Raw genomic sequence first — 27,502 nt, 5'->3', positions numbered from 1 at the left:
AGTGGAAAGTAGTCAATTTTCAGGTTATTGTTTTTCCAAATCTTTAGTTATTGATTCTGAGCTTTTCTTAGTCTCCTCTCAAAAACTGTATATTTAATGAACATTTAAATTAATGTGTAATTTTTTTTTCCTGATCTTTTGATGAGAAAAATGGGGATTTCCCTCTCGCATTGAGATGTGAAAAGTAATTTTTGGAGCCTAGGGACTTTGACTGCCTAATGTTATGATGATAATATAATGTACAGCATGTTTCCAGTGGAATCAGACAGAAAACACATATAATTTTCTCAAAGACTACAATTTTTAAAACGAATCATCAGATAATCAACACAGATAGCAAATAGGAAAAAATAGTTTGATGCTTTCCATACAATTCTGATGTTGTTAAGAATAAGATTTTCAGTCCTTAATTATCTTACAGGAAAATCAGCACTTGCCAGTGCAATCATTTATTCCTTAGCTTTTCAAAATTGCACCTAAACAAGACTTCTATGCTTTCTTTCATTAATTAAAAAAATTAATTTTAGCTCAGTATTTCTGACATAAGAAGTTAATGTAGGCAAAGACATGATATCAGAAGCTCACAGCCTTGTACACAAGATTTACTTGTGGTGTGTTTATTTCCTTCAAACACATTTATAATTTAACATTATAAAATATTTTTATTTTTAATAAAATATTTTTTGAGTTATTAAAATTAAGAAACTCCTGACACTGCTATTTTGTTTGTAATTAGGAAATTGCATGACAAAGGAGCCTGGTGGGCTACAGTTCATGGGGCAGCAGAGAGCATATATATGAGGGTAGACCCTGGTTGCTTAGATGGTAAAGAATCTACCAGCAATGTGGGAGGCCTGGGTTTGATCCCTGGGTCTGGAAGATCCCCTGGAGAAGGGCGTGGTAAACCACTCCAGTCTTCTTGCCTTGAGAATCCCATGGACAAAAGGGCCTGGTAGGCTATAGTCCATGGGGTCACAGAGTCAGACATGGCTGAGCAACTAACACATACATGTATTTTATTTTGCCAGTATCCTATTGTGTAATATAGTGATTTAAAACATTTTTTATATAAGGTAGACCATGTCTTTATCCAAGAGTAATGTTTATAAAATTTCATTATATAAAACAAATTCCAGTGACATCGCTTTCTCTCGATTTGCTCAAATTCCTTATATCTTTGGTCCCTCCTTAACAAAATATATATTACATGTTACAAGCAACTTGGAATATGTTAGTTATACTGAAAATAACCTTGGGGGAAGAAATGTGCAAAATTTTAGGTAAATATACATTACGTATATGAAGTAAGGTAGTCCATAAATTATTCAAAAGAAGTGACAGTCCCCTTGTAGTCGTGGAGTTGGGACCTGTTACCTGAACACAGGTATCAACCTATTCATCATCATGATAATTCTGAAAAAAAATTAAGTCACAAAAAAATGAATTTACCTGCTGTCTCTACTAAGAAGTTGAAAACAAACAACAAAAATTTCCTATGTAATTGATTTAGAGGGTATTTCAGGTACCATGAATATCTTGAAATATTTTATTTTTGATTATTTTCACAGCAACCCTGCAAGAAACAGGGTTGATTTTGCTGATGTATATAAAGATATTCACAAAATTTACACTTACCAAATTATTCCTTTGTATATACAAAAATATAGGAATAACAGATATCAACCTATGTATATTTCTTAAAATTTCCTTATATGAAGACAAATGTCTAATAACTTCTGATAGAATTTCCTTACTTTTACACCTCTGCCCAATATTAGTCAAGAGTATTAATCATTTCATCTTGTACTATCAATAGACATAAGGTCTTTCACATAAATATGTTTGAATACAGGGGCTACTAAATGTATCTACACACAATTGCAAATAGGATTTTATAAATTTATGCAACTAGAACATGACTATGTTATACTATATTATTGTAATTATGTAAGTATAATTATAATTACAGGAAGTCCTCTACATAATGGGCTTCCCTGGTGGCTCAGAGGTTAAAGCATCTGCTTGGAATGCAGGAGACCCGGGTTCGATCCCTGGGTCAGGAAGACCTCCTGGAGAAGGAAATGGCAACACACTCCAGTACTCTTGCCTGGAGAATCCCATAGAGGAGAAGCCTGGTAGGCTACAGTCCATGGTGTCTCAAAGAGTCGGACATGACTGAGCGACTTCACACCTTCACAACTCTGCATAATGGGTTTCCTTCCAAGAGCATGTTTGCAAGTTTGATTTCTCAGTAGGATTCCTTGTGTCTCAGATGGTAAAGAACCTGCCTGTAATGCAGGAGACTGTGGGCCACAGTCCATGGGGTCACAAAGAGTCAGACAAGACTGAGGAGCTAACACTTTCTTTTTTCATCAGCAAAGTTACCCTAGGTCCCCAACTAATGCAATTGACTATATAGTATTGAGCTGTAATAGGTTTATAGCACCCATCACCATTGTTTGTATACTTGCGTCCAGACATCCTGGGATAGAAATAAAGATGCTGTATTGCAGTACAAAGTACTGTGCAGTAAGTACAAAAAACCACAGCTACATGGATGCAGGTGCATTATAATGGAGGCCAGACACCTGAACTAACTTACATAATTGTACACATGAAAACAAGCTTGCATCTTAGAGAGCTTACAAATTAAAGATTTATAGTTACAGACTTGATAGCATATAATATATAATTAAAAAGTTGTCAAGTAATAAAGGTTATGTCAATACTTTTCCTTTCTGCTTCCTTTATCTAATTTTATACCAATCTATATATTTACACATGTGTCAGTGTTGGCCAAAAATAGCTTTGAGTAAAGGGAAAGTTGCTCAATTGTGTCCAACTCTTTGCAACCCCATGGACTATAGCTTGCCAGGTTCCTCTGTTCATGGAATTCTCCAGGCAAAATTACTGGAATGGATAGCTGTTCTCTTCTCCAAGGAATCTTCCTAACCCAGGGATCAAACCCAGGTCTCCTGAATTGCAAGCAGATTCTTTACCATTTGAGCCACCAGGGAAGCCCAGGAAAAGTGGGGTGATTCACCTATACCTTCTCCAGGGATCTTTCCAACCCAGGGACTGACCCAGGGTCTCCTGCATTGCAGGCAGATTGATTGTCATCTGAGCTACCAGGAAAGCCTGGAAAAGTGAAAGTATTTGTCTGTGGGCTCTTTGTGACCCCAGGGACTCTAACCACCAGGCTCCTCCATTTATGGAATTCTCCAGGCAAGAATACTGGAGTGGGTAGCCATTCCATTCTCCAGGAGATCTTCCGGACTCAGGGATCAAACCCAGGCCTGCTGCACTGCTGGCAGATTCTTTACCATCTGAGCCACAAAGGAAGCATAATAATTCTTTCTGGTTGGGGGATACCATAATACAGTATCATATTTAGAAGTGTCACTGGACTATAACCATTTGAAGCCAGTAGCTTGCTTCCTCCGTTGGTGACAATCAAAATGCCTCAAGATATTATTGAATGCTCTTTGGGGAACTAATTTTTCCCATTGGAAAATGACAAACCTAACCCTCTCTCCAACTGTATTGCTATCTCTGTAACCATTTCTATTTCTATAAATGTATGCATTCATTCCAGGAGGCAGTCATTTTAATAAAATCTAAACTTTAAAATTCAATGTATTATATTTATATTAACTTTGAATGCTAAAAAATCACCAGGATTTAAATCATAACACTATTTACTACTTTGAGGTCTTTATCCAGCATATGTTTTCTGATAAAATGGAAGAACACAACAGAACAGTGCTGAGTGAATTCATCCTCAAGGGAATCACAGACCGCCCTGAGCTGCAGGCTCCATTGTTTGGACTCTTCCTCATCATCTACGTGACCTCAGTGGTGGGCAACTTGGGCATGGTCATCCTCACTAAGGTGGACTCCAGGCTACAGACACCCATGTACTTCTTTCTCAGGCACCTGGCTCTTACTGATCTGGGTTATTCAACAGCTGTGGGCCCCAAAATGTTGGTAAATTTTGTTGTGGATCAGAATAAAATCTCTTATTATTTGTGTGCTACACAGATGGGTTTTTTCATCATGTTCATTATTAATGAACTCTTTATTCTAGCGACAATGTCTTATGACCGTTATGTGGCCATTTGTAACCCTTTGCTCTACACAGTCATCATGTCACAAAGCGTGTATAAAGTGCTGGTGGCGATTCTCTATGTCTATAGCACATTCGTTTCTCTGTTGATTACCATAAAGCTTTTTAATTCATCCTTCTGTGGCTATAATGTCATCAATCATTTCTACTGTGACAATTTCCCCTTGTTATCTTTGCTTTGCTCAAACACACAGGAAATTGAACTTATGATAATGATTTTCTCAGCTTTTAATTTGACTTTCACCCTGGCGATAGTGCTTGTGTCTTACCTGCTCATCCTTGCAGCTATTCTCAGGATGAAATCCGCTGAAGGTAGGCGGAAGGCTTTTTCTACCTGTGGGTCCCACCTGACAGGGTCACCGTGTTCTATGGGACTTTGACATTTATGTATGTGAAACCCAAGGCCAGTCATTGCTTTGACACTGATCAAGTGGCATCTGTATTTTACACTCTTGTTATTCCCATGTTGAATCCTTTGATTTATAGCTTAAGAAACAAAGATGTAAAATATACACTACAGAAGATGTGGAGAAAACTCTGTCGCATCTTTTCCTAATGATCAGTGTCAATGTGATTTTTTACAAATTAGGTTAAGGACTTCATATCTCATTTTTTGTGTTTTCAGAGGGGAAAATGAACACAACAGTTTAGATATTTAGAGAATAACTTCTATGTGCCATTCACACTTCTATGTGATATAAGTTTATTAGTGTAAGAAAAAACAGGAAAAATATTTGCCATCTTTGACAAGAGATGAAATGTAAGCAAAATATGAAATCAGTTTTAGAGTACAGTGGGATGAGTTAGGACACCATAGACCATAAGAGCAGTCAAGGTGAGTAAGCTATGTAGGAAAGATGAAAAACAGTGGGTACAAAAGGAGAATGAAATGCCTTTTAGGACAGTCAGTCTTTGGAATAAACTTTAAAGCATCAGTTTGTGTTTTTGTGTTTGTGTGTGTTTCGTGTTAGTGCATTCACTCCAGTTTAGTCTTCATGTTCTTCCACAAGGTGTGTTAAAAGCAGACTCAGTTTCTCTTTTAAGAAGTAAAAAGGAGGCAGTCTCATGATTTTGTCTATGCTGTATTTATAGCAAACGTGTAATGTGAAATGTAGCAATTGATATATATCATATGATATCTGGACTAACTTCCTCCAAACCCTCACTAAAGTCCCCCATTTTTTGCTTACTTTTAGTATTTTTAACATTCAAGGCATTTTCTTTACATCAAGGAAGGACTAGACTCACTTCTCTGTCCACCAACAAAGAAGTAGAATTTTCTATGTAGTCAATTAAATTTCAATAAATAACATTCTTGGGGAACACATGTATACCTGTGGCAGATTCATGTTGATGTATGGCAGAACCAATACAATATTGTAAAGTAATTAACCTCCAATTAAAATAAATAAATTTGTATTAAAATTTTTTGACCATAAAAAATTTCAATAAATAACATTCATTGAAATAAAATGATTATGTGTATGTTGTTTTTGCTGTTCAGTTGCTAGGTCATGTCCAACTCTTTGCCACCCCATGCACTGCAGCATACCAGGCTCCTGTGTCCTCTGCTATCTCCCAGATTTTGCTCGAATTTATGTCCATTGAGTCAGAGATGCTACCTAATCATCTCATCTATTACTTTCTCATCCTCTTTTCCTTTTTCCTTCAATCGTTCCCAGCATCAAGGAAATACGTATAATGTCATATAAAAATACGGAGAAGGAAGTGGCAACCCACTCCAGTACTCTTGCCTGGAAAATTCCGTAGATGAAGGAGCCTGGTAGGCTACAGTTCATGGAGTCACAAAGAGTCAGACATGACTGAATGACCTCACTTTCTTTCTTTCTATAGTTCCTTTTGGAGAAGGAAATGGCAACCCACTCCAGTGTTCTTGCCTGGAGAATCCTATGGATGGAGGGGTCTGGTGGCCTATAGTCTATGGGGTTGCAAAGAGTCGGACATGACTAAGCAACTAACACACACACAAATGTAAAATAAATATTACTAAAAGGTTTTACAGTTGATTTTTAATTAGGAAAAAAGTATGAACAATACACACATAAGTAAAATAAAAATATTTGTTTCTAGGAAATTATGTTGACAGAAACACAGTAAAATAACATTAGATGATAGTGGCTATTGAGATTATTAAAATGCTTAATTTTATATTTTTGTTTATATATTCTTCCCCAAACATTTTAAATGAATAGTTATAACTTTCACTATCTTTCCTGTAGCTCAGATGGTAAGGAATCTGCTTGTAGTGCAGGAGATCTGGGTTAAATCCCTGGGTCAGGAAGATCCTCTGGAGAAGGGAACGGCAATCCACTCCAGTATTCTTGCCTGGATAGAGGAGCCTGACGGGTTACAGTTCATGGGGTCGCAAAGAATCAGACAGGGCTGAGCAACTAACACTATAACTTTCATAATGAAGAAAGATATAGTCTCTAATATCTGAATTTTAAAAATTAACTGTGACTAAGTATATATAATATAGCATATATTTCATTTATTTTATGCTACTTTGTTATATTCAGTAGACATATCAGTTATTTAAGGAAGTTGGCTAATTTTTCATGGAATGCAAACATTGAAAAATAGCAGTTTATACACAAACAAATAATTTGAATGGACATTTTTGATGTCAATATAATTTAATGCATAATATAATAATTATATTTTTTAAAATAAATAAAGTTAGATAAAAAGGAAAGTACAAGGAAACTTTACCAACACCAATATTTCTTTGAAATAGCAATTTGTGCTTAAGGCCAGAACCATATGAAAGGATATCATTTAAATATATATATATATATATTGATGTGTTTGGACACTAAGACACACTATTAAAAAATCAAGAATTAAGATGATCTCAAACATAAATTTGTGTTAAAATAACTCCACTTCAAAATCTGATTCAGGTGCCTTGATTGCAAAACTGTACATAAAGTTTAGGGCTAAAGAAGTAAACAAATGGCTTCTAATTCTTTCAGAAAACTAAAGAGAAGGTACATTTCCTAACTCTACTTGGAAAGCTTTCCTGTTATAAAAGTGCAAGAGAAGTTATTTTAAGAAAAAAATAACAGTTTATCAGTCTTAACATATATTCCAAAATTCTAAACAAAATTGTATCAAATTGAATCTAGCAAAATATGGAAACAATAATGCATAATGAGAAAAGAATATATTTCACATTAAAAAAGTAATTTACACACATACCATTTAAATCTCCCCAATATTAATACAATAAAATAATTGAGTAGAAACTAAGAAGGCATTTAAATTCTCCAAGCAAAATGAAATGTTTTAGTGAAACAAACAAATAAAAAATACATAAACAAGATCAGTATACTGAAAAATACAAAGTGCTGAGTAACAAAACCAAAGACAAATTGAATGAGTTGGTAAACTTACTCACTTCACATAGTTTAATACTGAAAAAACCCACATGCCTTTCAATGAGTGAAGAAGGTGTATCATCATGTAATAATATTCAGCCCTGATAAAGGAACAGGCATTGATATACAAAAAGTCTGAATGCACTTCAATAAAATTATGCTGAATGAACACAACCTATTGGGAAAGATTACACATGGTATTTTCTTTATAAAATTATTGAATGGTTAAAATTATAGTGATGGATTCATGTTGACGTATGGCAAAACCAATACAATATTGTCAAGTGATTAACCTCCAATTAAAATAAATAAATTTATATATTTTTAAATAAATAAATTTATATTTAAAAAATTATAGTGATGAAAGCTGCTTAGTATTTAGGTTAAAGATAAGAATTAGAGGAGAGAATGGGTGTGACTATGAAGAAATGAGATGAGCGATATTCGTGATGATGAAGTAAGTCTGTGTGATGATAACTTTGAGGAGGGTATGTGATTATATAAATAAAGATACACAAATTAGTGTGTGCAAGTCCAGTGAAGTCTGAACAAATTCAGTGGATTGTACCAAAGATAATTTCATGGTTATGATATTGTACTGTTTTATGCAAGTTGTTACCTCTAGGAGAACTAAAATGGACAGAAGTCTCCGTGTTCTTGAAACCTTCTTGTGATCCTATAATTACTTCAACACAATTTTTTTTTAAAAATCAAGTTTAAGGCTGCCTGGGACAATGTGGGATAAGAAAGAGTAGTCTATATTTCCATAACTCTAGGGGATGGATGCTGTGATTTATATCAAAGAGTGCACTGCCTATATTTTCTTCCAACGGTTTTATAGTATCTGGTCTTACATTTCAACCTTTACTCTACTGTGTATAGTGATAGAGAATGTTTTAATTTCATTCTTTTACACATAATTGTGGGTTTCCCTGGTGACTCAAATGGTAAAGTGTCTGCTTGCAATGCTGGAGACCCAGGTTCGATCCCTGGGTCAGGAAGAGCCCCTGGAGAAGGAAATGGCAACCCACTCCAGTACTCTTGCCTGGGAAATCCCATGGACAGAGGAGCCTGGTAGGCTGCAGTCCATGGGGTTGCAAAGGGTCGGACATGACTGAGCAACTACTTTACTTTTTACACATAATTGTCCATTTTTCCCACCACCATTTATTGAAGAAACCATCTTTTCTTCATTATAGTGTTATTTCCTACTTGGTCATAGATTAATTGGCCATAAAAAAGAATCAATAAAGAAAAAAATCCATGAATTTTTAGTTTAATGAACACAGAAAAGTTACAGCATAGATAAACCACAAATAGCTACTGAATTATATTCAACAATGCACATTTACAGCTCAATAACAAGTTATACTGTTGTAGAATATGTGGATTATATCAGATACATGAAAACATATGTCAAGGTAGACAAGAAGAACTGGAGAGGATTTGGACATGATGGAAAAGCAAGAAATATTGAAATGTGTTAAAGTCAAATCCACTCTAGTATCCTTGCCTGGAGAATCCCATGGACAGCGGAGAGCTGGCTAAGGTCCATAGGGTCGCAAAGAGTCAGACATACCTGCTACACAGAGTTAAAAAAGGAAAGAAAATATATACAAAATTCTTCATATATATATATATATATATACATACACACAAAATGTATTATTTGTATTTCATTTAAACATTTTAAATAATGCCATAGAACAGTAATTTATCTGCTGCTGCTAAGTCGCTTCAGTTGTGTCCAACTCTGTGCGACCCCAGAGACACAGCCCACTAGGCTCCCCCGTCCCTGGGATTCTCCAGGCAGCAATACTGCAGTGGGTTGCCATTTCCTTCTCCAGTGCAGGAAAGTGAAAAGTGAAAGTGAAGTCGCTCAGTTGTGCCCGACTCTTAGCGACCCCATGGACTGCAGCCTACCAGGCTCCTCCGTCCATGGGATTTTCCAGGCAAGAGTACTGGAGTGGGTTGCCGTTGCCTTCTCCGAAGCATTTTGTCATCCACTACAGAGACTATTGGAGAGCTGGAGGAATACTGACAGGCTTGTCTTACGGATGAGATATATTAATCCAGATTCCTATATGGTTGTATTAGGATATTTCAGGGAATATAATATAGATATATGATAGATAGATAAATAGATTTACTTAAGAAAGTGCACAATGTTATAGTGGGGGTTGGTAAGGCAGAAGTTTGTGGGCCAGGCTGGCAGACAGCACTAGATGGTGCTGAGTACAAATGTAGGAAACTGAGGCAGACTTTTTTTGTGGCAATCTGAAAAAATAATTCCTTTTTCTTTGGGGTTCCTCACTCTTAATTGAAAGAGTCTCACCATATTCTGGAAGGAAATAAGCTGTACTCAAAATCTACTGCTTTGAAAGTTTATCACATCTAAAAAGGTATCTCTGCAGAGACACCTTGACTGTTGTTTTATTAAACATCTGGGTAGCATAGTCTAGCCACACAGACACAGAAAATAAACTTTAGCGTCATGTGAAGACGAAAATTATTCAAGAATAAAAGGTAGAATGGAACACAAGAATACCTGTAAATATTCTAACTCATTGGTGTGTATAAATTGTCCTGGACCACTAATGAAAACACCCCTTCCCTTGTTTCTGTTGAGTGATCAAATGCTTCAGGGGCAAGCAAGAAATTGCCTGTCATCTCCTCAGGGAGAGTCCCAGAGGATGGAAAAGAATTCATAAATTGTTCTTACTATGCATGTCGTGAAGCACATGAGGAAGCCAAGACAGATGTTTCATGAAAGGTGAGCAGTATAGCTCATGTAGGGGCATATTTTATCAATATCCAGATAGCTCTGAAGATACTAACAGGTAATATTTTTATTCTATGATAAACCACAGCAAAATAAGAGGATTTCTGATTTAATTCTGTGTACACCTTGCTATTGTTAATATACAAGCAGAATAGGACATCGATACTTTTTCTTCAGACTAATTATACAAATATTTTCACAAACACTAATAAGCACCTTTGAAACATCAGTGCCATACTGTTTATGTAATATTTATATTTTTTATAAATGCCTAATTATGCAAATAAGAAAGGAAAAGGATAACACAAGAAGCCTAACTAAAGGGTTAAGAATAAAAATGAAAATCACAGCAGAATCATGAAGCTACAAGTGGTTAGTTTCTATCTAAATTGTATTCAGTCATTGTCTGTGCTCTTCTTATTTGCCTCTCAGAAATATTAATAGTGAAAGTCGCTCAGTCATGTCTGACTCTTTGGGACGCCATGGACTATACAGTCCATGGAATTCTCCAGACCAGAATACTGGAGTGGGTAGCCTCTCCCTTCTCCAGGGGATCTTCCCAACCCAGGGATTGAACCCAAGTCTCCTGCATTGCAGGTGGATTCTTTACCAGCTGAGCCACAAGGGAAGCCCAAGAACACAGGAGTGGGAGCCTACTCCTTCTCCAGCAGATCTTCCTGACCCAGGATTCAAACCAGGGACTCCTACATTGCAGGCAGATTATTTACCAACTAAGCTACCAGGGAATTAATACAAATTTGAAAAAATCTGTAAATTTGATTTTTTTTCTGATATTTTAGTAAGCAAAGATGGGCATTTCTACTTTACATTGACATGAAAAAACATTTTTGGTGGTTAGGAATCTCTCAAGTATTCGGGTTTATGGTGGTATTATGATATATAACATGTTCAGTTTTCAGGAGAATCTGAAACAAATACATATATTTTTCTCAAAATGCATAGTCTTAAAAATAATAATCAGATAACCCTCAAATAAACACACTAAGAACACACTAAATACATGATATTTGAGGCATATTTCCAAATACTACTGACACACTGAAACATTTAATTCTCATCTGTCTTCCCAGAAACTCTGCCAAAAAAGGAAGAATTGATTTTTCCAGTATGGAAAAATAGAATAAGATTAGTTATATCATTTTTTTCAAAGTATTCCTTCATGTATATACTACAATTGTATGTATGACTGACTCTATCTATCCATGTCTATTTCCTGGAGTATTTCCCAGGATATATACAAGTAGATTCTACTACAATCTGTTAGAGTTTCCTTTTGAAAGCTTATGTCCTGTATCAACAGTGTTAATTGCTTCATCCTGCACCATCTGCATTCACAAAGGGTCTCGCATGACTTTTACTATAAACTGCTTTAATATTTCCATGGAGTATTAAAATTTGGGTTCAGTTTTTTTTTTTTTTATGTAGCTAACATATTAGTTAGTGTTAGTTGTTCAGTTGTGTCTGACTCTGTGGCCCCATAGACTGTAGTTTCTGTCCATGGAATTCTCCAGGCAAGAACATTAGAGGGAGTAACCATTTCCTTCTCCATGGAATCTTCCTGACCCTGGGATTGAACCCAGGTCTTCCACATCGCGGGCAGATTCTTTACCATCTGAGCCATCAGGGACTGTTATGTGATAATGTAATTATGTTGTTATTGATTTTTAGTTACTGTCATGCCTTAATCTTTTGCAACCCCATGGACTGTAGCCCAACAAGGCTTCTCTGTCCTCAGGATTTACGAGGCAAAAATACTAAAGGGGATTGCCATTTTCTTCTCCAAGGGTTCTTCTCAACCCAAGGATCCAACTATGTCTCTTGCACTAGCAGAAAGATTCTTTACAGCTGAGACACCTGGAATGCCCCAATTATGTTATCATTATATAAATGACATACTAAAAGTTTAATAATCATCTGTAAAATTAATATATAAAGTATTAACTTTTTTTTTTAATTTTTACCTCTTATATCTTTGTATCTATTTGTATCTGTCTATAAAAGTCTTTGTGAATCTTGGTCCTATTGACATTTTGGGTTTGGTAAATTTTTGTTTTTTATGCTGATGGGGGAGTGGTTCGTTCCAGCAGCATCACTAGACTCTAACCATTGCATGCCAGCAGTAGCCTCCCTCCAATATCTGCAATTCCTGCATCCAAATCTCTCAAGAGATTATCAAGGTTATTTGGAGGACAGCTTTTCACCAGTTGAAAAACCATTGATTTATTTCTATTGCTACCCCTATCTCTATCATCACTGATTGTCTATCGTCTATCTATCATTGTTATGTATATTTAGTGTGGCAGTTAAGATTATTTTAAAATACCAGAAATTAGAAATTCAAATTTGTCATATTTGTACTAGCTTTGGGTACTAAACCCTACCAGATGATACTATATGACAACTACTGACTATGCTGATATCTTTATCTGGAATAGGTTTTCTGATAAACCTTGATGGAAAAGCTCAATCGAACAGTGCTGAGTGAATTCATCCTCATGGGAATCACAGACCGCCCTGAGCTGCAGGCTCCATTGTTTGGGTTCTTCCTCATTATCTATGTGACCTCCACGGTGGGCAACTTGGGCATGGTCATCCTCACTAAGGTGGACTCCAGGCTACAGACACCCATGTACTTCTTTCTCAGACACCTGGCTCTTACTGATCTCGGTTATTCAACAACTGTGGGCCCCAAAATGTTGGTAAATTTTCTTGTGGATCAAAATAAAATCTTCTACAATTTTTGTGCCATTCAGGGAGCTTTCTACATTATGTTCATTATTAGTGAGCTTTTCATTCTGGCAGCAATGTCCTATGACCGCTATGTGGCCATCTGTAACCCTCTTCTCTACACAGTCATCATGTCAAAAAGGGCATGCTGGATGCTGGTGGCAATCTCCTATGTCTATAGCACATTTGTGTCTCTTCTAGTCACTATAAAAATATTTAATTTATCCTTCTGTGGCTACAATGTCATCAGACATTTCTACTGTGACTGTCTCCGTTTGATATCTTTGCTTTGTTCAAATACATGTGAAATTGAACTGATTATTCTGATCTTTGCATGTTTTAATTTAATCTCATCCCTGCTAATAGTTCTTGTGTCTTACCTGCTTATTCTTACAGCTATTCTCAGGCTGAACTCTGATAAAGGAAGGCACAGGGCTTTCTCTACATGTGGGTCCCACTTGACCGTGGTTACAGTGTTCTATGGGACTTTGATATTTATGTATGCACAACCAGAGTCCAGACACTCCTTTGATGCTGATAAAGTGGCATCTATATTTTACACACTAATTACCCCCATGCTAAATCCCTTGATCTACAGCTTGAGGAACAAAGATGTAAAATATGCTGTTCATAGACTATGGAAAAAAACTATGTAATATCTTTTCTTAAGTTCATTTTGCTATGTGGTTCCTTGAATGAGGCTATGAACATTGAAGTTTTTTATAAGTTTTCTCAGAGGCAAATGCAAGGGTAAATGATTTCAACGTATATTTAGAGATTGACTTCTGTGCACCAGTTAAACTGAGTGCTCTGAACACATTAATAAATGAACATATTCTAGTTGTTTTTGTCTCCTTACATATGAAGTCTACTCTATGAAAAATAAGGGTCTTGCCTCTCTTTCATTTGGCTCATTTTCCACAAATTTGTTTAGAATGTGTATCATGTTTTGATTAAGAGGCATTGTTTGACTATATGCATTTGATGATCTTACTTGGAGAAAGCAGCATGAGATGATTCTATGATTTCTAGCGAAAGTGTAGTGCAATATTCTGTAACCTATAAGTCTTTCATGTCCTTTGAACATACTTCTTACATAACTCTCTTTAACTTTCCTAATTTCTCTTTTGCTTATTTCAATTACTTTTTAACATTAAATAGATATATTTACATGGGAACGCATGTACACCTGTGGTGGATTCATGTCAATCTATGCCAAAACCAATACAGAATTGTAAAGTAAAAATTAAAAATAAATAAAAAAAAAAAAAAAAACAAAAAACAAAGAGATACTGGATTGTCTTCTATGTACATCATCAAAATATAAAATAATCAATGAACAAATTGAATTTGAATAAAAATAATTTATAATAGTCAAATGAGGATAATTATTACTTATATTTCATATATCATTTTAAATTATAATAAATGTATATTTGTCTCATCTATTCACATATAAAGATAAAATGTGTGCATCTGAGATTATGTATAATGAGCAGAATTACACAGGAATGCTAACAGCACATGGACTTGAGAAGGTAAATTGTGAATAAACATAACCTAATATCCCACTCCTAGAATACAGGTTAGAATACATTTGATTATCCCTCAGATTATAAACCAAAAAAAAAAAAATACTGAGTTACAGATTTCTCCACACCCTTTCCAGCATTTATTGCTTGTAGACTTTTGGATAGCAGGCATTCTGAAAGGCAAGAAATGGTACCTCATTGGGGTTTTGATTTTCATTTCTCTGATAATGACTGATGTTGAGCATCTTTTCATGTGCTTGTTAGCCATCTGTATGTCTTCTTTGGAGAAATGCCTGTTTAGTACTTTGGCCAACTTTTTGATTGGGTCATTTATTTTTCTGGAATTGAGCTGCAGGAGTTGCTTTTATATTTTTGAGATTAATTCTTTGTGTGTTGCATCATTTGCTATTATTTTCCCTCATTCTGAAGGCTGTTTTTTCACCTTGCTTATAGTTTCCTTTGCTGTGCAGAAGCTTTTAAGTTTAATTAGGTCCCACTTGTTTACTTTTGCTTTTATTTCCAAAATTCCAGGAGGTAGGTCATAGACAATCCTGTTTATGTCAGAGAGTGTTTTGCCTATGTTTTCCTCTAGGAGTTTAATAGTTTCTGGCCTTACATTTAGATCTTTAACCCATTTTGAGTTTATTTTTGTGTATGGTGTTAGAAAGTGTTCTAGTGTCATTATTTTACAAGTGGTTGACCAGTTTTCCCAGCACCACTTGTTAAAAAGAGGGTCTTTTCTCCATTGTATACTCTTGACGCCTTTGTAAAAGATAAGGTGTCCATAGGTGCGTGGATTTATCTCTGGGCTTTCTATTTTGTTTCATTGATCTATGTTTCTGTCTTTGTGCCATTACCATACTGTCTTGATGACTGTGGCTTTGTAGTAGATAGAGCCTGAAGTCATCCTGGAATGTGCAGTCAGGTGGAACAAAGCTAGTGGAGGCAATGGAATTCCAGTTGAGCTGTTTCAAATTCTGAAAGATGATGCTGTGAAAGTACTGCACTCAATATGTCAGCAAATTTGGAAAACAGAAGTGACCACAGGACTGGAAAGGGTCAGTTTTCATTCAAATCCCAAAGAAAGGCAATGCAAAAGAATGCTCAAACTACTGCAGAATTGCACTCATCTCACACACTAGTAAAGTAATGCTCAAAATTCTCCATGCCAGGCTTCATCAGTACATGAACCCTGAACTTCCTGATGTTCAAGCTGGGTTTATAAAAGGCAGAGGAACCAGAGATCAAATTGCCAGCATCCACTGGATCATGGAAAAAGCAAGAGAGTTCCAGAAAAACACCTATTTCTGCTTTATTGACTCTGCCAAAGCCTTTGACTGCATGGACTGCAAGAAACTGTGGAAAATTCTGAGAGATATGGGATTACCAGACCACTTAACCTGCCTCTTGAGAAACCTATATGCAGGTTAGGAAGCAACAGTTAGAACTGGACATGGAACAACAGACTGGTTCCAAATAGGAAAAGGAGTACGTCAAGGCTTTATATTGTCACCCTGCTTATTTAACTTCTATGCAGAGTACATCATGAGAAATGCTGGACTGGAAGAAACACAAGCTGGAATCAAGATTGCCAGGAGAAATATCAACAACCTCAGATATGCAGATGAGACCACCCTTATGGCAGAAAGTGAAGAGGAGCTAAAAAGCCTCTTGATGAAAGTGAAAGAGGAGAGTGAAAAAGTTGGCTTAAAGCTCAATATTCAGAAAACTAAGATCATGGCATCTGGTCCCATCAGTTCATGGGAAATAGATGGGGAAACAGTGGAAACAGTGTCAGACTTTATTTTGGGGGGCTCCAAAATCACTGCAGATGGTGATTGCAGCTATGAAATTAAAAGACGCTTACTCCTTGGAAGGAAAGTTATGACCAAACTAGACAGCATATTCCAAAGCAGAGAGATTACTTTGCTAACAAAGTCCATCTAGTCAAAGCTATGGTTTTTCCTGCAGTCATGTATGGATGTGAGAGTTGGACTGTGAAGAAGGCTGAGAGCCAAAGAATTGATGCTTTTGAACTGTGGTGTTGGAGAAGACTCTTGAGAGTCCCTTGGACTGCAAGGAGATCCAACCAGTCCATTCTAAAGGAGATCAGTCCTGAGTGTTCTTTGGAAGGAATGATGCTAAAGCTGAAACTTCAGTACTTTGGCCACCTCATGAGAAGAGTTGACTCATTGGAAAAGACTCTGATGCTGGGAGGGAATGGGGGCAGAAGGAGAAAGGGACGACAGAGGATGAGATGGCTGGATCACATCACTGTCTTGATGGATATTAGTTTGAGTGAACTCCGGGAGTTGGTGATCGACAGGGAGGCCTGACGGCTGCAATTCATGGTATCGCAAAGAGTCAGACCCAACTGAGTGACTGAACTGAACTGAACTAAACATGGAGAAGAGAAGAGGGTTGAGGGAGATAGAGATGACCAGGAAGAGAAGAGGGGGAATCAAAAGTGGAGAGAGCAAACTACCCAGTAATCACTTCCCTATGTGCTCTCACAGTCTGGATCCCTCAGAGATGTTTATGGAGGTACAGAGAAAAGAAAAGAGGGAGGAAGGAGACAGAGGTGGCCAGGAGGATAAAAGGGGGAATCAAAAGGAGAGAGACAGATCCAGCCAGTAATCAGTTCCTTAAGTGTTCTCCACAGCTCACAACACACAAAAGGATTTACAGAGTTGGGTAGAGAAGAAAAGGGGGAGGGGGGAGATAGAGGTGACCTGGTGGAGAAAAAGGAGTGTCAAAGGAGAGAGCAATCAGGCCAGTGATTTTGCTCCCAAGTAAAAATGGATACTGAAGATTGGGTTCTTAAAGGTACAAAGTTGGTAACAAATACCAAAAAGCAAAAATTAAAAATCTTAAGTAGAGGTTAGATTCTCAAAAATGCAATATTAAAAACAAAAACAAAACAAACCCCAAAAAACAAACAAACCAAAAAAAGTGACAGAAATTATAAAAGATATATATATGAAGTTTGCTTTAAAAATAGGGTCTTTTTTTTTTTTTGCAAGGTAATAGGTTATAAAAATGAAAATTAAAGGAGTATGGGACTTAAAAATAACAAAAAAATAATTATTTTTAATTAAAAAATGATAATAGTAAAAACATATCTAAGACTTTCTCTGGAGCTGTTGCAGACAGTGTGGGGTCAGTTCATTTTCAGATAGTTCCTTGATCTGGCTTGTACTTCTCATGCTCTACAGGCCCCTTCCTATGTAGTCGGTGCTAACTACAGGGTTTTAATCTATTGCTCCTGTCACTTCCAAAGCGGTTCCCTCTGTTTATGTTAGCTTCTTCTGTTTGCCGGTCTCTTCAGTGTTTGATTTCCGCCCTGACACAAGGCGCGTGGGGGTGGTCACTCTGTTTTAGGCTCACTTATTCAGTCGTGCTTTGTGGAGGGAGGAACACTGCAAACAAATATCGCTGGCGTGTGCTCACCGTGTTCAGCCACACTGGGTTTGCCCCCGCTCACAGCCTGTGTGCTTTCCCAGTCTACACTGCTCAGACTCTAGGTTGCTCTGCCAGGAACTGTCTGCTGCGGGCCCTGGTTTGCATGCACTTCCCAGGTCTAAGCCGCTCAGGTTCAGGTTCTCAGTTATTCCACAAAGGCGCAGACTCTGTTGGGCCTGCGTTTTGTGCCTGTGCCAGGTCTGAGCAGCTCAGGTGACCAGGTCCTTGGCACACGTAATCACCCCAGTTGAAGGCTGTGACTTATCCCTTCCCCCGTCTCAGCCTCTCGGTTTTCTGGATGTACAACTGGTGTGCCTTCTCTCTTCTGGGAAGCTGATCTCTGGCTACAACTCTTCTGGTGGATGGCGACCATCCAGAATCCCAAGAAGCCTTGGTTAGCGATGAAGTCTGCTTGCAGTTTGGTAAAGGATGCCTTTCTGGGGCCGTGATTGCCCCCTTCCAGCTCTGGCTGCCCTCACCTGCCTGTCTCCGGTGGGGGATAGGCTGATCCGTAGCCAGCTAGCTCTATTCAGTCCTGTTCTGTGAGCCTGACTGGTGGTGGTTAGGTTTTTTTTTTTAAACTATAAATTTATTTAATTGGAGGCTAATTACTTTACAATATTGTATTGGTTTTGCTATACATCAACATGAATCCGCCACAGGTATACATGTGTTCCCCATCCTGAACCCCCCCTCCCTCCTCCCTTCTCCCTCCACGTACCATCCCTCTGGCTCGTCTCAGTGCACCCAAGCATCCAGTATCATGCATCAACCTGGTCTGGCGATTCGTTTCATATATATTATACATGTTTCAATGCCATTCTCACAAATCACCCCACCCTTTCCCTCTCCCACAGAGTCCAAAACCTGTTCTATACATCTGTGTCTCTTTTGTTGTCTTGCATACAGGGTTATTGTTACCATCTTTCTAAATTCCATATGTATATGTTAGTACACTGTATTGGCAGAGAAGGCGGTGGCACCCCACTCCAGTACTCTTGCCTGGAAAATCCCATGGATGGGGGAGCCTGGTAGGCTGCAGGACATGAGTGAGCAACTTCACTTTCACTTTTCACTTTCATGCATTGGAGAAGGAAATGGCAACCCACTCCAGTGTTCTTGCCTGGAGAATCCCAGGGACAGGGGAGCTTGATGGGCTGCTGTCTATGGGGTCGTACAGAGTCAGACACGACTGAAGTGACTTAGCAGCAGCAGCAGCATACCGTACTGGTGTTTTTCTTTCTGGCTTACTTCACTGTGTATAATAGGCTCTGGTTTCATCCACCTCATACACAAAAATAAACTCAAAATGGATTAAAGATCTAAAAGTAAGACCAGAAACTATAAAATTCCTAGAGGAGAACATAGGCAAAACACTCTCGACATAAATGGTTAGGGCTTTTTGCTGGATCACGGGATAGCTATCCCACAGTCTGGTTTGCTATCTCAAGCTAGTTCCCTCAGATTGCCCTCAGGGCATTCAGGTCTGGCCCTTATCCTGCTGCCCGCTCCTCCCTGTCCTTCTCCCACTTGTTAGTGGGGGATCCGAGCATCAGGGCTGTTACACTGCTGGGAGTTGCTGTTGGGCACGGAACCTGTGGGGTTTAATTATTTATTTATTTTTCCTCCTGGTTATTTTACCCTCTGAGATTCCAAGGCTCACCACAGACCCGCCAGAGATAGTGTTTCCTGGTGTTTGGAAACTTCTCTCTTTTTTTCCCCTTCTTCTTTTTTAAAATATAAATGTATTTATTTTAATTGGAGGCTAATTAAAATATTGTATTGGTTTTGCCATACATCAACATGAATCTGCCACGGGTGTACACGTGTTCCCCCTGCTGAACCCCCCTTCCACCTCCCTCCCCATAGCATTGAAGCATGTATAATATCATATGTGAAATGAATCACCAGTCCAGGTTGGTTGCATGATACAGGATGCTCGGGGCTGGTGCGCTGGGATGACTTCTCTCTTTTTTAAGACTCCATTCCCGGGACAGATCTCTGTCCCTACCTCTTTTGTCTCTCTTTTTATCTTTTATATTTTTTCCTACCTCCTTTAGAAGACAATGAGCTGCTTTTCTGGGTACCTGATGTCCTCTGCCAGCATTCAGAAGTTGTTCTGTGGAATTTGCTCAGTGCTTAAATGTTCTTTCGATGAATTTATGGGGGAGAAAGTGGTCTCCCCGTCCTATTCCTCCATCATCTTAGGACCGCCTCAGGGTCTTTTTTATTATACAAAGTTAGAAAATTTCTTGTTCTAATTCTGTGAAAATTTTCATATGATCCTGTTATCGCACTCCTGGTCATATAACCAGGGAAAACAATAATTAAAAAAGATACACCCCAGTGTTCCTTGCAGCTCTATTTACAATAATGAAAACATGGAGGCAACCTAGTTGTCCTCTAACAGATAAAAAATGTGGTATATTTATGGAATGTAATAGTACTCAGCCATAAAGATGAGTAACAGTGCATGAAATAATGGCACTTGCAGCAGCATGGATGAATCTAGAGACAATCATACTCAGTGAAATAAGCCAGGCTGAGAAAGACAGACGTTGTATGATATCACTTATATGCGGAACACGGGAAAAAGTGTTGCAGTTGAAACTGTATAGAGAATGGAGATAGACCCTCAGACATGGAAGTGAAACTAACGGTGACCTGAGTGGGGAAAAAGGGAGCAGTTTAGGAGTCTGGGGTTGACATAAACACACACTATGTATAAAAGAGATAGCCTTAAGTACCTGTTGTATAGTACAGAAAACTATACTCAATATTTTGTAATAGCTTTAAGGGAAAAGAAGATGAAAAAACAAATGTTTACATATGATTGAATCACTTTGCTATACACCCAAAACTAACACAGCATTCTAAGTAAATTATGCTTCAATAAAAAAATACAAAAAAAATATTGTCTTAAGACTTTAAACATATCTCACCTCTAACATAATATTTATCCATTTCACTGCCTTGTACTTATCCAGGACAGCAGATTTCTTTGTATGCAAATGTTAATAGAAGCTGTATTTATATTAGTCAGACCTTGGGAACAATCTAAATGTTCCTCCACTGACGATGAATAAATCCTGACAAGTGAATTCCATGCTGCTGTAAAGAGTAATAAATTGTTAGTACACACAAAGATATGACAACTCTCAAAATTATTAAGTGGAGTAAAGGATGCCAGACTTAAAAGATCAGATAATCTAAAATTTAGTTGCAAAAACATTCTAAAATGAAGGTTCATTTATAGTTGCACAAAGCAGATCAAACAAGAAATGTCAGAAATTAACAAAAAATGTCATACAAGGCATACAATGTGGAAAAAGAAAGAAATTAGATTCTCTCATAACTGCAAAGGACCTGTTTTCTAACAGAAAACCTCAAGGAACCTTATCATAAATGTGAGTTCAGGAATCCCCTCACAATTGTGAGTTCATCAAGATAAAAGGATACAAACTCAACAAGCAAATATCTTGTCAATGTGTATATATATATATATATATATATATATAGAATATATTGATAAAATACATAACATTCAGGAACCAAAATATGCATATCTGTGACTTTCCAGGTAGCACAGTGGTAAAGAATCTGCCTGCAGTGCAGGAGACACAGGAAACGGTTTGATCGCTGGGTTGGGAAGATACCCTGGAGGAGGAAATGGCAACCCACTCCAGTATTCTCGCCAGGAAAACCCCATGGACAGAGGTGGGCTACAATCCTTACAGTCGAAAACTGTCAGATACAACTGAAACAACTGATTATGTAAACATGCATGTATATATATACATATACAGATGCCATTTACAATACAAAGGGTAATGAAATAATAAACTCAGGAAATCTGCAGGATATGTATGCTGAAAAGTATGCTGGTTAAAGAAATCAAAGATCGGACACATTATAAGACATATTGAGCTCATAGTATAAAATATTCATAGATGGGAAAGAAAACTGAGTAGGAGTTGGAGAGAATGAAATAAATGAAGATGGCAACTAACTCTGAAATGAGAAAAATGAGCATCTAATGTCTGCCTCAGAAGTGAAGAAAAACAGCAAAACCAACTAAATCTAGGAAATAACAGGTCACATTTACCTAATATGTAATTTTAACTCCTTTTAATTAAAAGAATGATATATTAAAAAAGAATTTTGACATTTCTCTATCAGGTCACCCCTTTGAGAAGACCATTGTAGAAATGGGCCTTTCCTAAATGTATTAATACATCATTTGAATTAAGAGCCCCATGTGCTAAAAGTGGTAAGTTAACTGAGAGTGAAAAATAGGAGTGAAATCAGTACTAAATTTGCTCACTGGTGAATATAAATTGTCCTTAACAATTATTGAAAGACCTCCAGACATTTTGTTGTGTTCTCCTAGGCATTAGGGCTAATCAACAAATGGTTTGACATCTCCTCAGGGAAAGTCTCAAAGGTAAGGGAATCCATATATTGTTCTCACAGCCGTGTAAGAAATACAGGAAGAAGTCAACACAGAAACTTCATTACAGGTAAAAATAATATTGCATGTGGTACAATATGCTACCAACATCCACAATATTTCAGTGACATTTGCCAAGTTCCACTTTAATTCTATGACATTCATTCTACATTTAGTTATGGGGTAGGGGTGGGGAGCGGACCGAAATAAATTACATATATTACATCCTACTTGACCAGTTCCTCACTCACCCATCACTATAGCCCTGACAGAGACATAAAACCACAGTCCAGAGAATGTGTTTATATGGTGAAGAAAATCTCCTTCAGGTAAGTTACTGATCACTATTAGAAACAAATAAAGATTAAAAAACAAACAAACAAAAAAACCCCAAAACACTATGCATTTGACATTTGAGAACTATTTCCAGGTAAGATGCTGCTGCTGCTGCTGCTAAGTTGCTTCAGTCGTGTCCGACTCTGTGTGACCCCATAGACGGCAGCCCACCAGGCTCCCCTGTCCCTGGGATCCTCCAGGCAAGAACACTGGAGTGGGTTGCCATTTCCTTCTCCAATGCATGAAAGTGAAAAGTGAAAGTGAAGTTGCTCAGTCGTGTCTGACTCTTAGCGATCTCCTGCAGCCTACCAGGCTCCTCCATCCATGGGATTTTTCCAGGCAAGAGTACTGGAGTGGGGTGCCATTGCCTTCTCCACCAGGTAAGATAGACTCATTGAATTATTGACTCTTCATGTATCTCTCCTCAAAACTGTGCACACTGTTTTCCATTATATATGGTAATAAAGAGTTTTAGATAATTTACACTGTTGACCCAGATTAACCCTTTGTTGTTGTTGTTCAGTTGCTAAATCCTGTCTGACTCTGATCCCGTGGACTGCAGCATGCTATGCTTCCCTTTCCTTCACTGTCTCTTGGAGTTTGCTCAAATTCATGTTCACTGAGTTGGTGATGATATCTAGCTATCTCATTCTCTGCTGCCCTCTTCTCACCATAAATGAAGGCCCTGCAGAAACTGTATTTATAGACATATATGTCCTACACATGGACATACATGACATATACATAGTCAGGCATGTCCTGGTATGACTCACCATGTGAACAAATTTAATTCCCACTGTAGTCCATTATGCATTTCTTATTCATACACTTATTCATACCTGTCAAGTGTGCTAAATTTGAGTCAGTGCCACCTGAAGGAAAAATACCTTTCACAGACTCTTTTGAGTAGTGGGTTATATGAATTTTGGGAATTTTTGGTTTGAAAATTTATTGTATAATTAGCATATGCATTATATCCTAGAAAGAATATTAAAAAGCAGGGACATTGCTTTGCCAACAAAGGTCCATCTAGTCAAGGCTATGGTTTTTCCAGTAGTCATGTATGGATGTGAGAGTTGGACCATAAAGAAAGCTGAGTGCCAAAGAATTGATGCTTTTGAACTGTGGTGTCAGAGAAGACCCTTGAGAGTCCCTTGGACTGCAAGGAGATCCAACCAGTCCATCCTAAAGGAAATCACTCCCGAATATTCATTGGAAGGACTGATGTTGAAGCTGAAACTCCACTACTTTGGCCACCTGATGCAAAGAACTACCTCATTTGAAAAGACCCTGATGCGGGGAAAGACTGAAGGTGGGAAGAAAAGGGGACAAGAGAGGATGAGATGGCTGGATGGCATCACCGACTCAATGGGCATGCGTTTGAGTAAACTCCAGGAGTTGGTGATGGACAGGGAGGCCTGGTATGCTGTAGTCCATGGGGTTGCAAAGAGTTGGACACAACTGAGCAACTGCACTGAACTGAACTATATTCTAGGATCGATGTATTTTTTAAATGCCATTATGTGATTACATCTTATAAAGAATAAAGATAGAACTTTAAGGAATAGTATGATAATTATCCATAATACCTAAAGTTTTATGATTGTTTAGCTTCTCGGTTTTGCTTTGTTATCTATATTTACGTATATCGAATTGTCTATGTTTCTATACCTATACTATAGTGCTTGTCAACCCGGATACTATTGTGACTACTGGCTCAATATTGTTACAGGTTGCATGTTTGATATCTTAAGATATTGAGTGCTTTAACTGGCCTATAAACATTAGAAGCCAATAGCATTTCAACTCTCAGTTATAACAGCCAAAATGTCTCCAGACAGTGGAAAAATATTCTTTGGGGAGTAAAATCACTCTAATTGAGAATAGCTGATCTACCTTCATATCTCCTTCTGTCTTTATTTATGTATATTTTGATGTGCAACAGATGGACTTACTTTTAAATATTCTAAACTGGAAATTTAAATTTATCTTACTTACCAGTTCTGCATACTAACAGATCTAAGAGATATTTTACACAAAATCTATTGACTCCACTGCTGTGTCTACCTAGAATCGGTTTCCTCATCAACCTGGATGGAAGCACACAATGGAACAGTGCTGAGGGAATTCATCCTCATGGGAATCACGGACCGCCCTGAGCTGCAGGCTCCACTGTTTGGGCTCTTCCTCATCATCTACGTGACCTCAGTGGTGGGCAACTTGGGCATGGTGATCCTCACGAAGGTGGACTCCAGGCTGCAGACACCCATGTACTTCTTTCTCAGGCACCTGGCTTTCATTGATCTTGGTTATTCAACAACCGTGGGCCCCAAAATGTTAGTAAATTTTGTGGCAGATCAAAATAAAATCTCCTATTACTTTTGTGCTACACAGCTCACTTTCTTTCTCGTGTTCATTATTAGTGAGCTTTTCATTCTGGCAGCAATGTCCTATGACCGTTATGTGGCCATCTCTAACCCTCTGCTCTACCCAGTGGTCATGTCGCAAACAGTATGTCACGTGATGGTGGCAATGCCATATCTCTATAGCATATTTGAGTCTCTTCTTATCGCTGTAAAGATATTTGACTCCTCATTCTGTGGCTATAATGTCATCAGACATTTCTACTGTGACAGTCTCCCCTTGCTATCTTTGCTCTGCTCAAATGCAAATGAAATTGGGCTGATTATTCTTATCTCAGCAGGTTTTAATTTGATTTTCTCTCTTCTGATAGTTCTTGTGTCTTACCTTCTTATTCTTGCATCCATTCTCAGGATGAGCTCTGCTGAAGGCAGGCACAAGGCTTTTTCTACCAGTGGGTCTCACCTGACGGTGGTCACAGTGTTCTATGGGGCTTTAATATTCATGTATGTGCAGCCAGAGTCCAACCATTCATTTGACACAGATAAAATGGCGTCTATATTTTATACTCTCATTATCCCTATGCTAAATTCCTTGATCTACAGTTTCAGGAACAAAGATGTAAAACATGCCCTACAAAGTACATGGAAAAGACTATGCAATTCTCTCTCTTAAGGCTTCTGTACAATATGAATCCTGTAATTTAGGTGGTGGGCTTCAAACTGTTCTCCGTGTGTCTCTAAGAAGAATAAAATGTATGGAAATGTTCAGCACATATTTAGAAATTGCTTTTTAAGGGCTGGTCATACTTCTATGTGCTATACATACATTAGCACACAAAGGGGGAAAATATCTGCCTTTCCTGAGGGGAAGAGATGAATTACAAATATAATTAAGCAAGTAACACCATGCCTTAGAATGAGTTAGGACACTCTAAGGACAAGTAAAGAGAGTTGAGTGAGATGGTACGGGGAGGGAGGAGGGTGGGGGTTCAGGATGGGGAACACGTGTATACCTGTGGTGAATTCATGGTCATGTATGGCAAAACCAATACAATATTGTAAAGTAATTAACCTCCAATTAAAATAAATAAATTTATATTAAAAAAATAAAATAAAATGATTCAAATGATTATTGTTATTCCCAACAATTAGAATAAATTTCTTAGTGTCTACACGTGTTTGTACATGTACATGTGGTTTTATGTAAGCACATACTTCTGTTTTTATTCACTATACTTCTATAAGGCATGTATTGAAATTAAACTTATGGTGGTTTCTAGGAGGCTCAGTATAGTACAATGATTTGAATTCATCATTCATCTGAATTAATTCAGATGCTCCCTTATCATGTGGAAGAGTTTAGGATCCTGCTCTGTTCTCATCAGTGAAGTTGCTTTTATATATGAGCCCTAGAAAGTCTTTAGACTCAGCACACTTAGCAATTCAGTAATTCACAACATCTTATTTATCAAAATCAGACCATTTCTCTGTAAATTCAAGTTCAGTTACTCAGTCATGTCCGACTCTTTGCTACCCCATGGGTTGCAGCACACCAGGCTTCCCTGTCCCTCACCAACTCCAGGAGATTGCTCAAACTCATGTCCATCACACCAGTGATGCCATCCACCAACCAACCTCATGCTCTGATGTCCCCTTATCCTCCTGCCTTCAATCTTTCTAAGCAGGCAGGTCTTTTCCAATGAGTCAGTCCTTCGCATTAGGTGACTAAAGTATCCTTAATTGTCTTTAACAATATTCTATACTTGAAAGTTGCTAAGAGAGTGGGCCTTAAATATTCTCACCTCAGAAAAAGGAGTGACAATCATGTAATGTGAAAATGTTAATTCAGTTCAGTCACTCAGTCGTATCTGACTCTTTGCGACCCCATGAATTGTAGCACACCAGGCTTCCCTGTTAGCTAGTGCTAAATTGTAGCCATATTGAACTACATAAATGCATCAAATCAACATGTTGTAGACTTTAAATTTACACCATATTAACTGTCAATTTTGTCACAATAAAGCTGGAGGGAAAAAAGTTAAACTTCTTGAGATTCTCCCATGGAAGCTTTGAGTTATATTTTTATATTTTATTGGAACTTGATTCCTAATTGCTTTTTGATCAAACAAGATAGTTACATTTCCTTATCTGTCTGAAAAACAAAGATATTTCTTTAAAATTTGTGTTCTAATTATTTTTGTACTTTTGCGTAAGAGGTCTACTCTATGCTGAACTGGCTTTGTGCCTTTGTTATGGGATAACCTTCTTCAGATGACACCACCCTTATGGCAGAAAGTGAAGA

The 27,502-nt window shown here is 37.7% G+C and overlaps 3 protein-coding genes and 1 non-coding gene across 4 annotated transcripts; all 4 read left to right on the top strand.

The window, feature by feature from the left end:
* The first annotated feature begins 1,991 nt into the window (after positions 1–1,991).
* On the top strand, positions 1,992–2,064 carry TRNAS-GGA. Its single transcript has one exon. It is a non-coding gene; the product is annotated as a tRNA-Ser (tRNA).
* A 1,662-nt stretch (positions 2,065–3,726) lies between these two features.
* On the top strand, positions 3,727–4,682 carry LOC120877039 (olfactory receptor 8K3-like). Its single transcript, XM_040259340.1, is given in 2 exon segments — positions 3,727–4,477; positions 4,480–4,682. Coding segments are annotated over 2 exon segments (954 nt in total).
* An 8,101-nt stretch (positions 4,683–12,783) lies between these two features.
* Positions 12,784–13,713, top strand: LOC120877037 (olfactory receptor 8K3-like). The gene has a single exon (XM_040259339.1). It carries the CDS (start codon positions 12,784–12,786, stop codon positions 13,711–13,713), a length of 930 nt encoding a protein of 309 aa, XP_040115273.1.
* An 11,218-nt stretch (positions 13,714–24,931) lies between these two features.
* Positions 24,932–25,873, top strand: LOC120877036 (olfactory receptor 8K3-like). Its single transcript, XM_040259338.1, has one exon. It carries the CDS (start codon positions 24,932–24,934, stop codon positions 25,871–25,873), a length of 942 nt encoding a protein of 313 aa, XP_040115272.1.
* Positions 25,874–27,502: the final 1,629 nt, after the last annotated feature.

The sequence above is a fragment of the Oryx dammah genome, unplaced genomic scaffold (assembly GCF_014754425.2).
Source record: "Oryx dammah isolate SB20612 unplaced genomic scaffold, SCBI_Odam_1.1 HiC_scaffold_17, whole genome shotgun sequence".
NCBI lineage: Eukaryota > Metazoa > Chordata > Mammalia > Artiodactyla > Bovidae > Oryx > Oryx dammah.
This window is presented reverse-complemented; position numbering and strand designations above follow the sequence as displayed.

Excerpts from the sequence above, each read along its gene's own strand:
- LOC120877037 (XM_040259339.1), top strand. The coding sequence starts at position 12,784 with ATGGAAAAGCTCAATCGAACAGTGCTGAGTGAATTCATCCTCATGGGA.
- LOC120877036 (XM_040259338.1), top strand. The coding sequence starts at position 24,932 with ATGGAAGCACACAATGGAACAGTGCTGAGGGAATTCATCCTCATGGGA.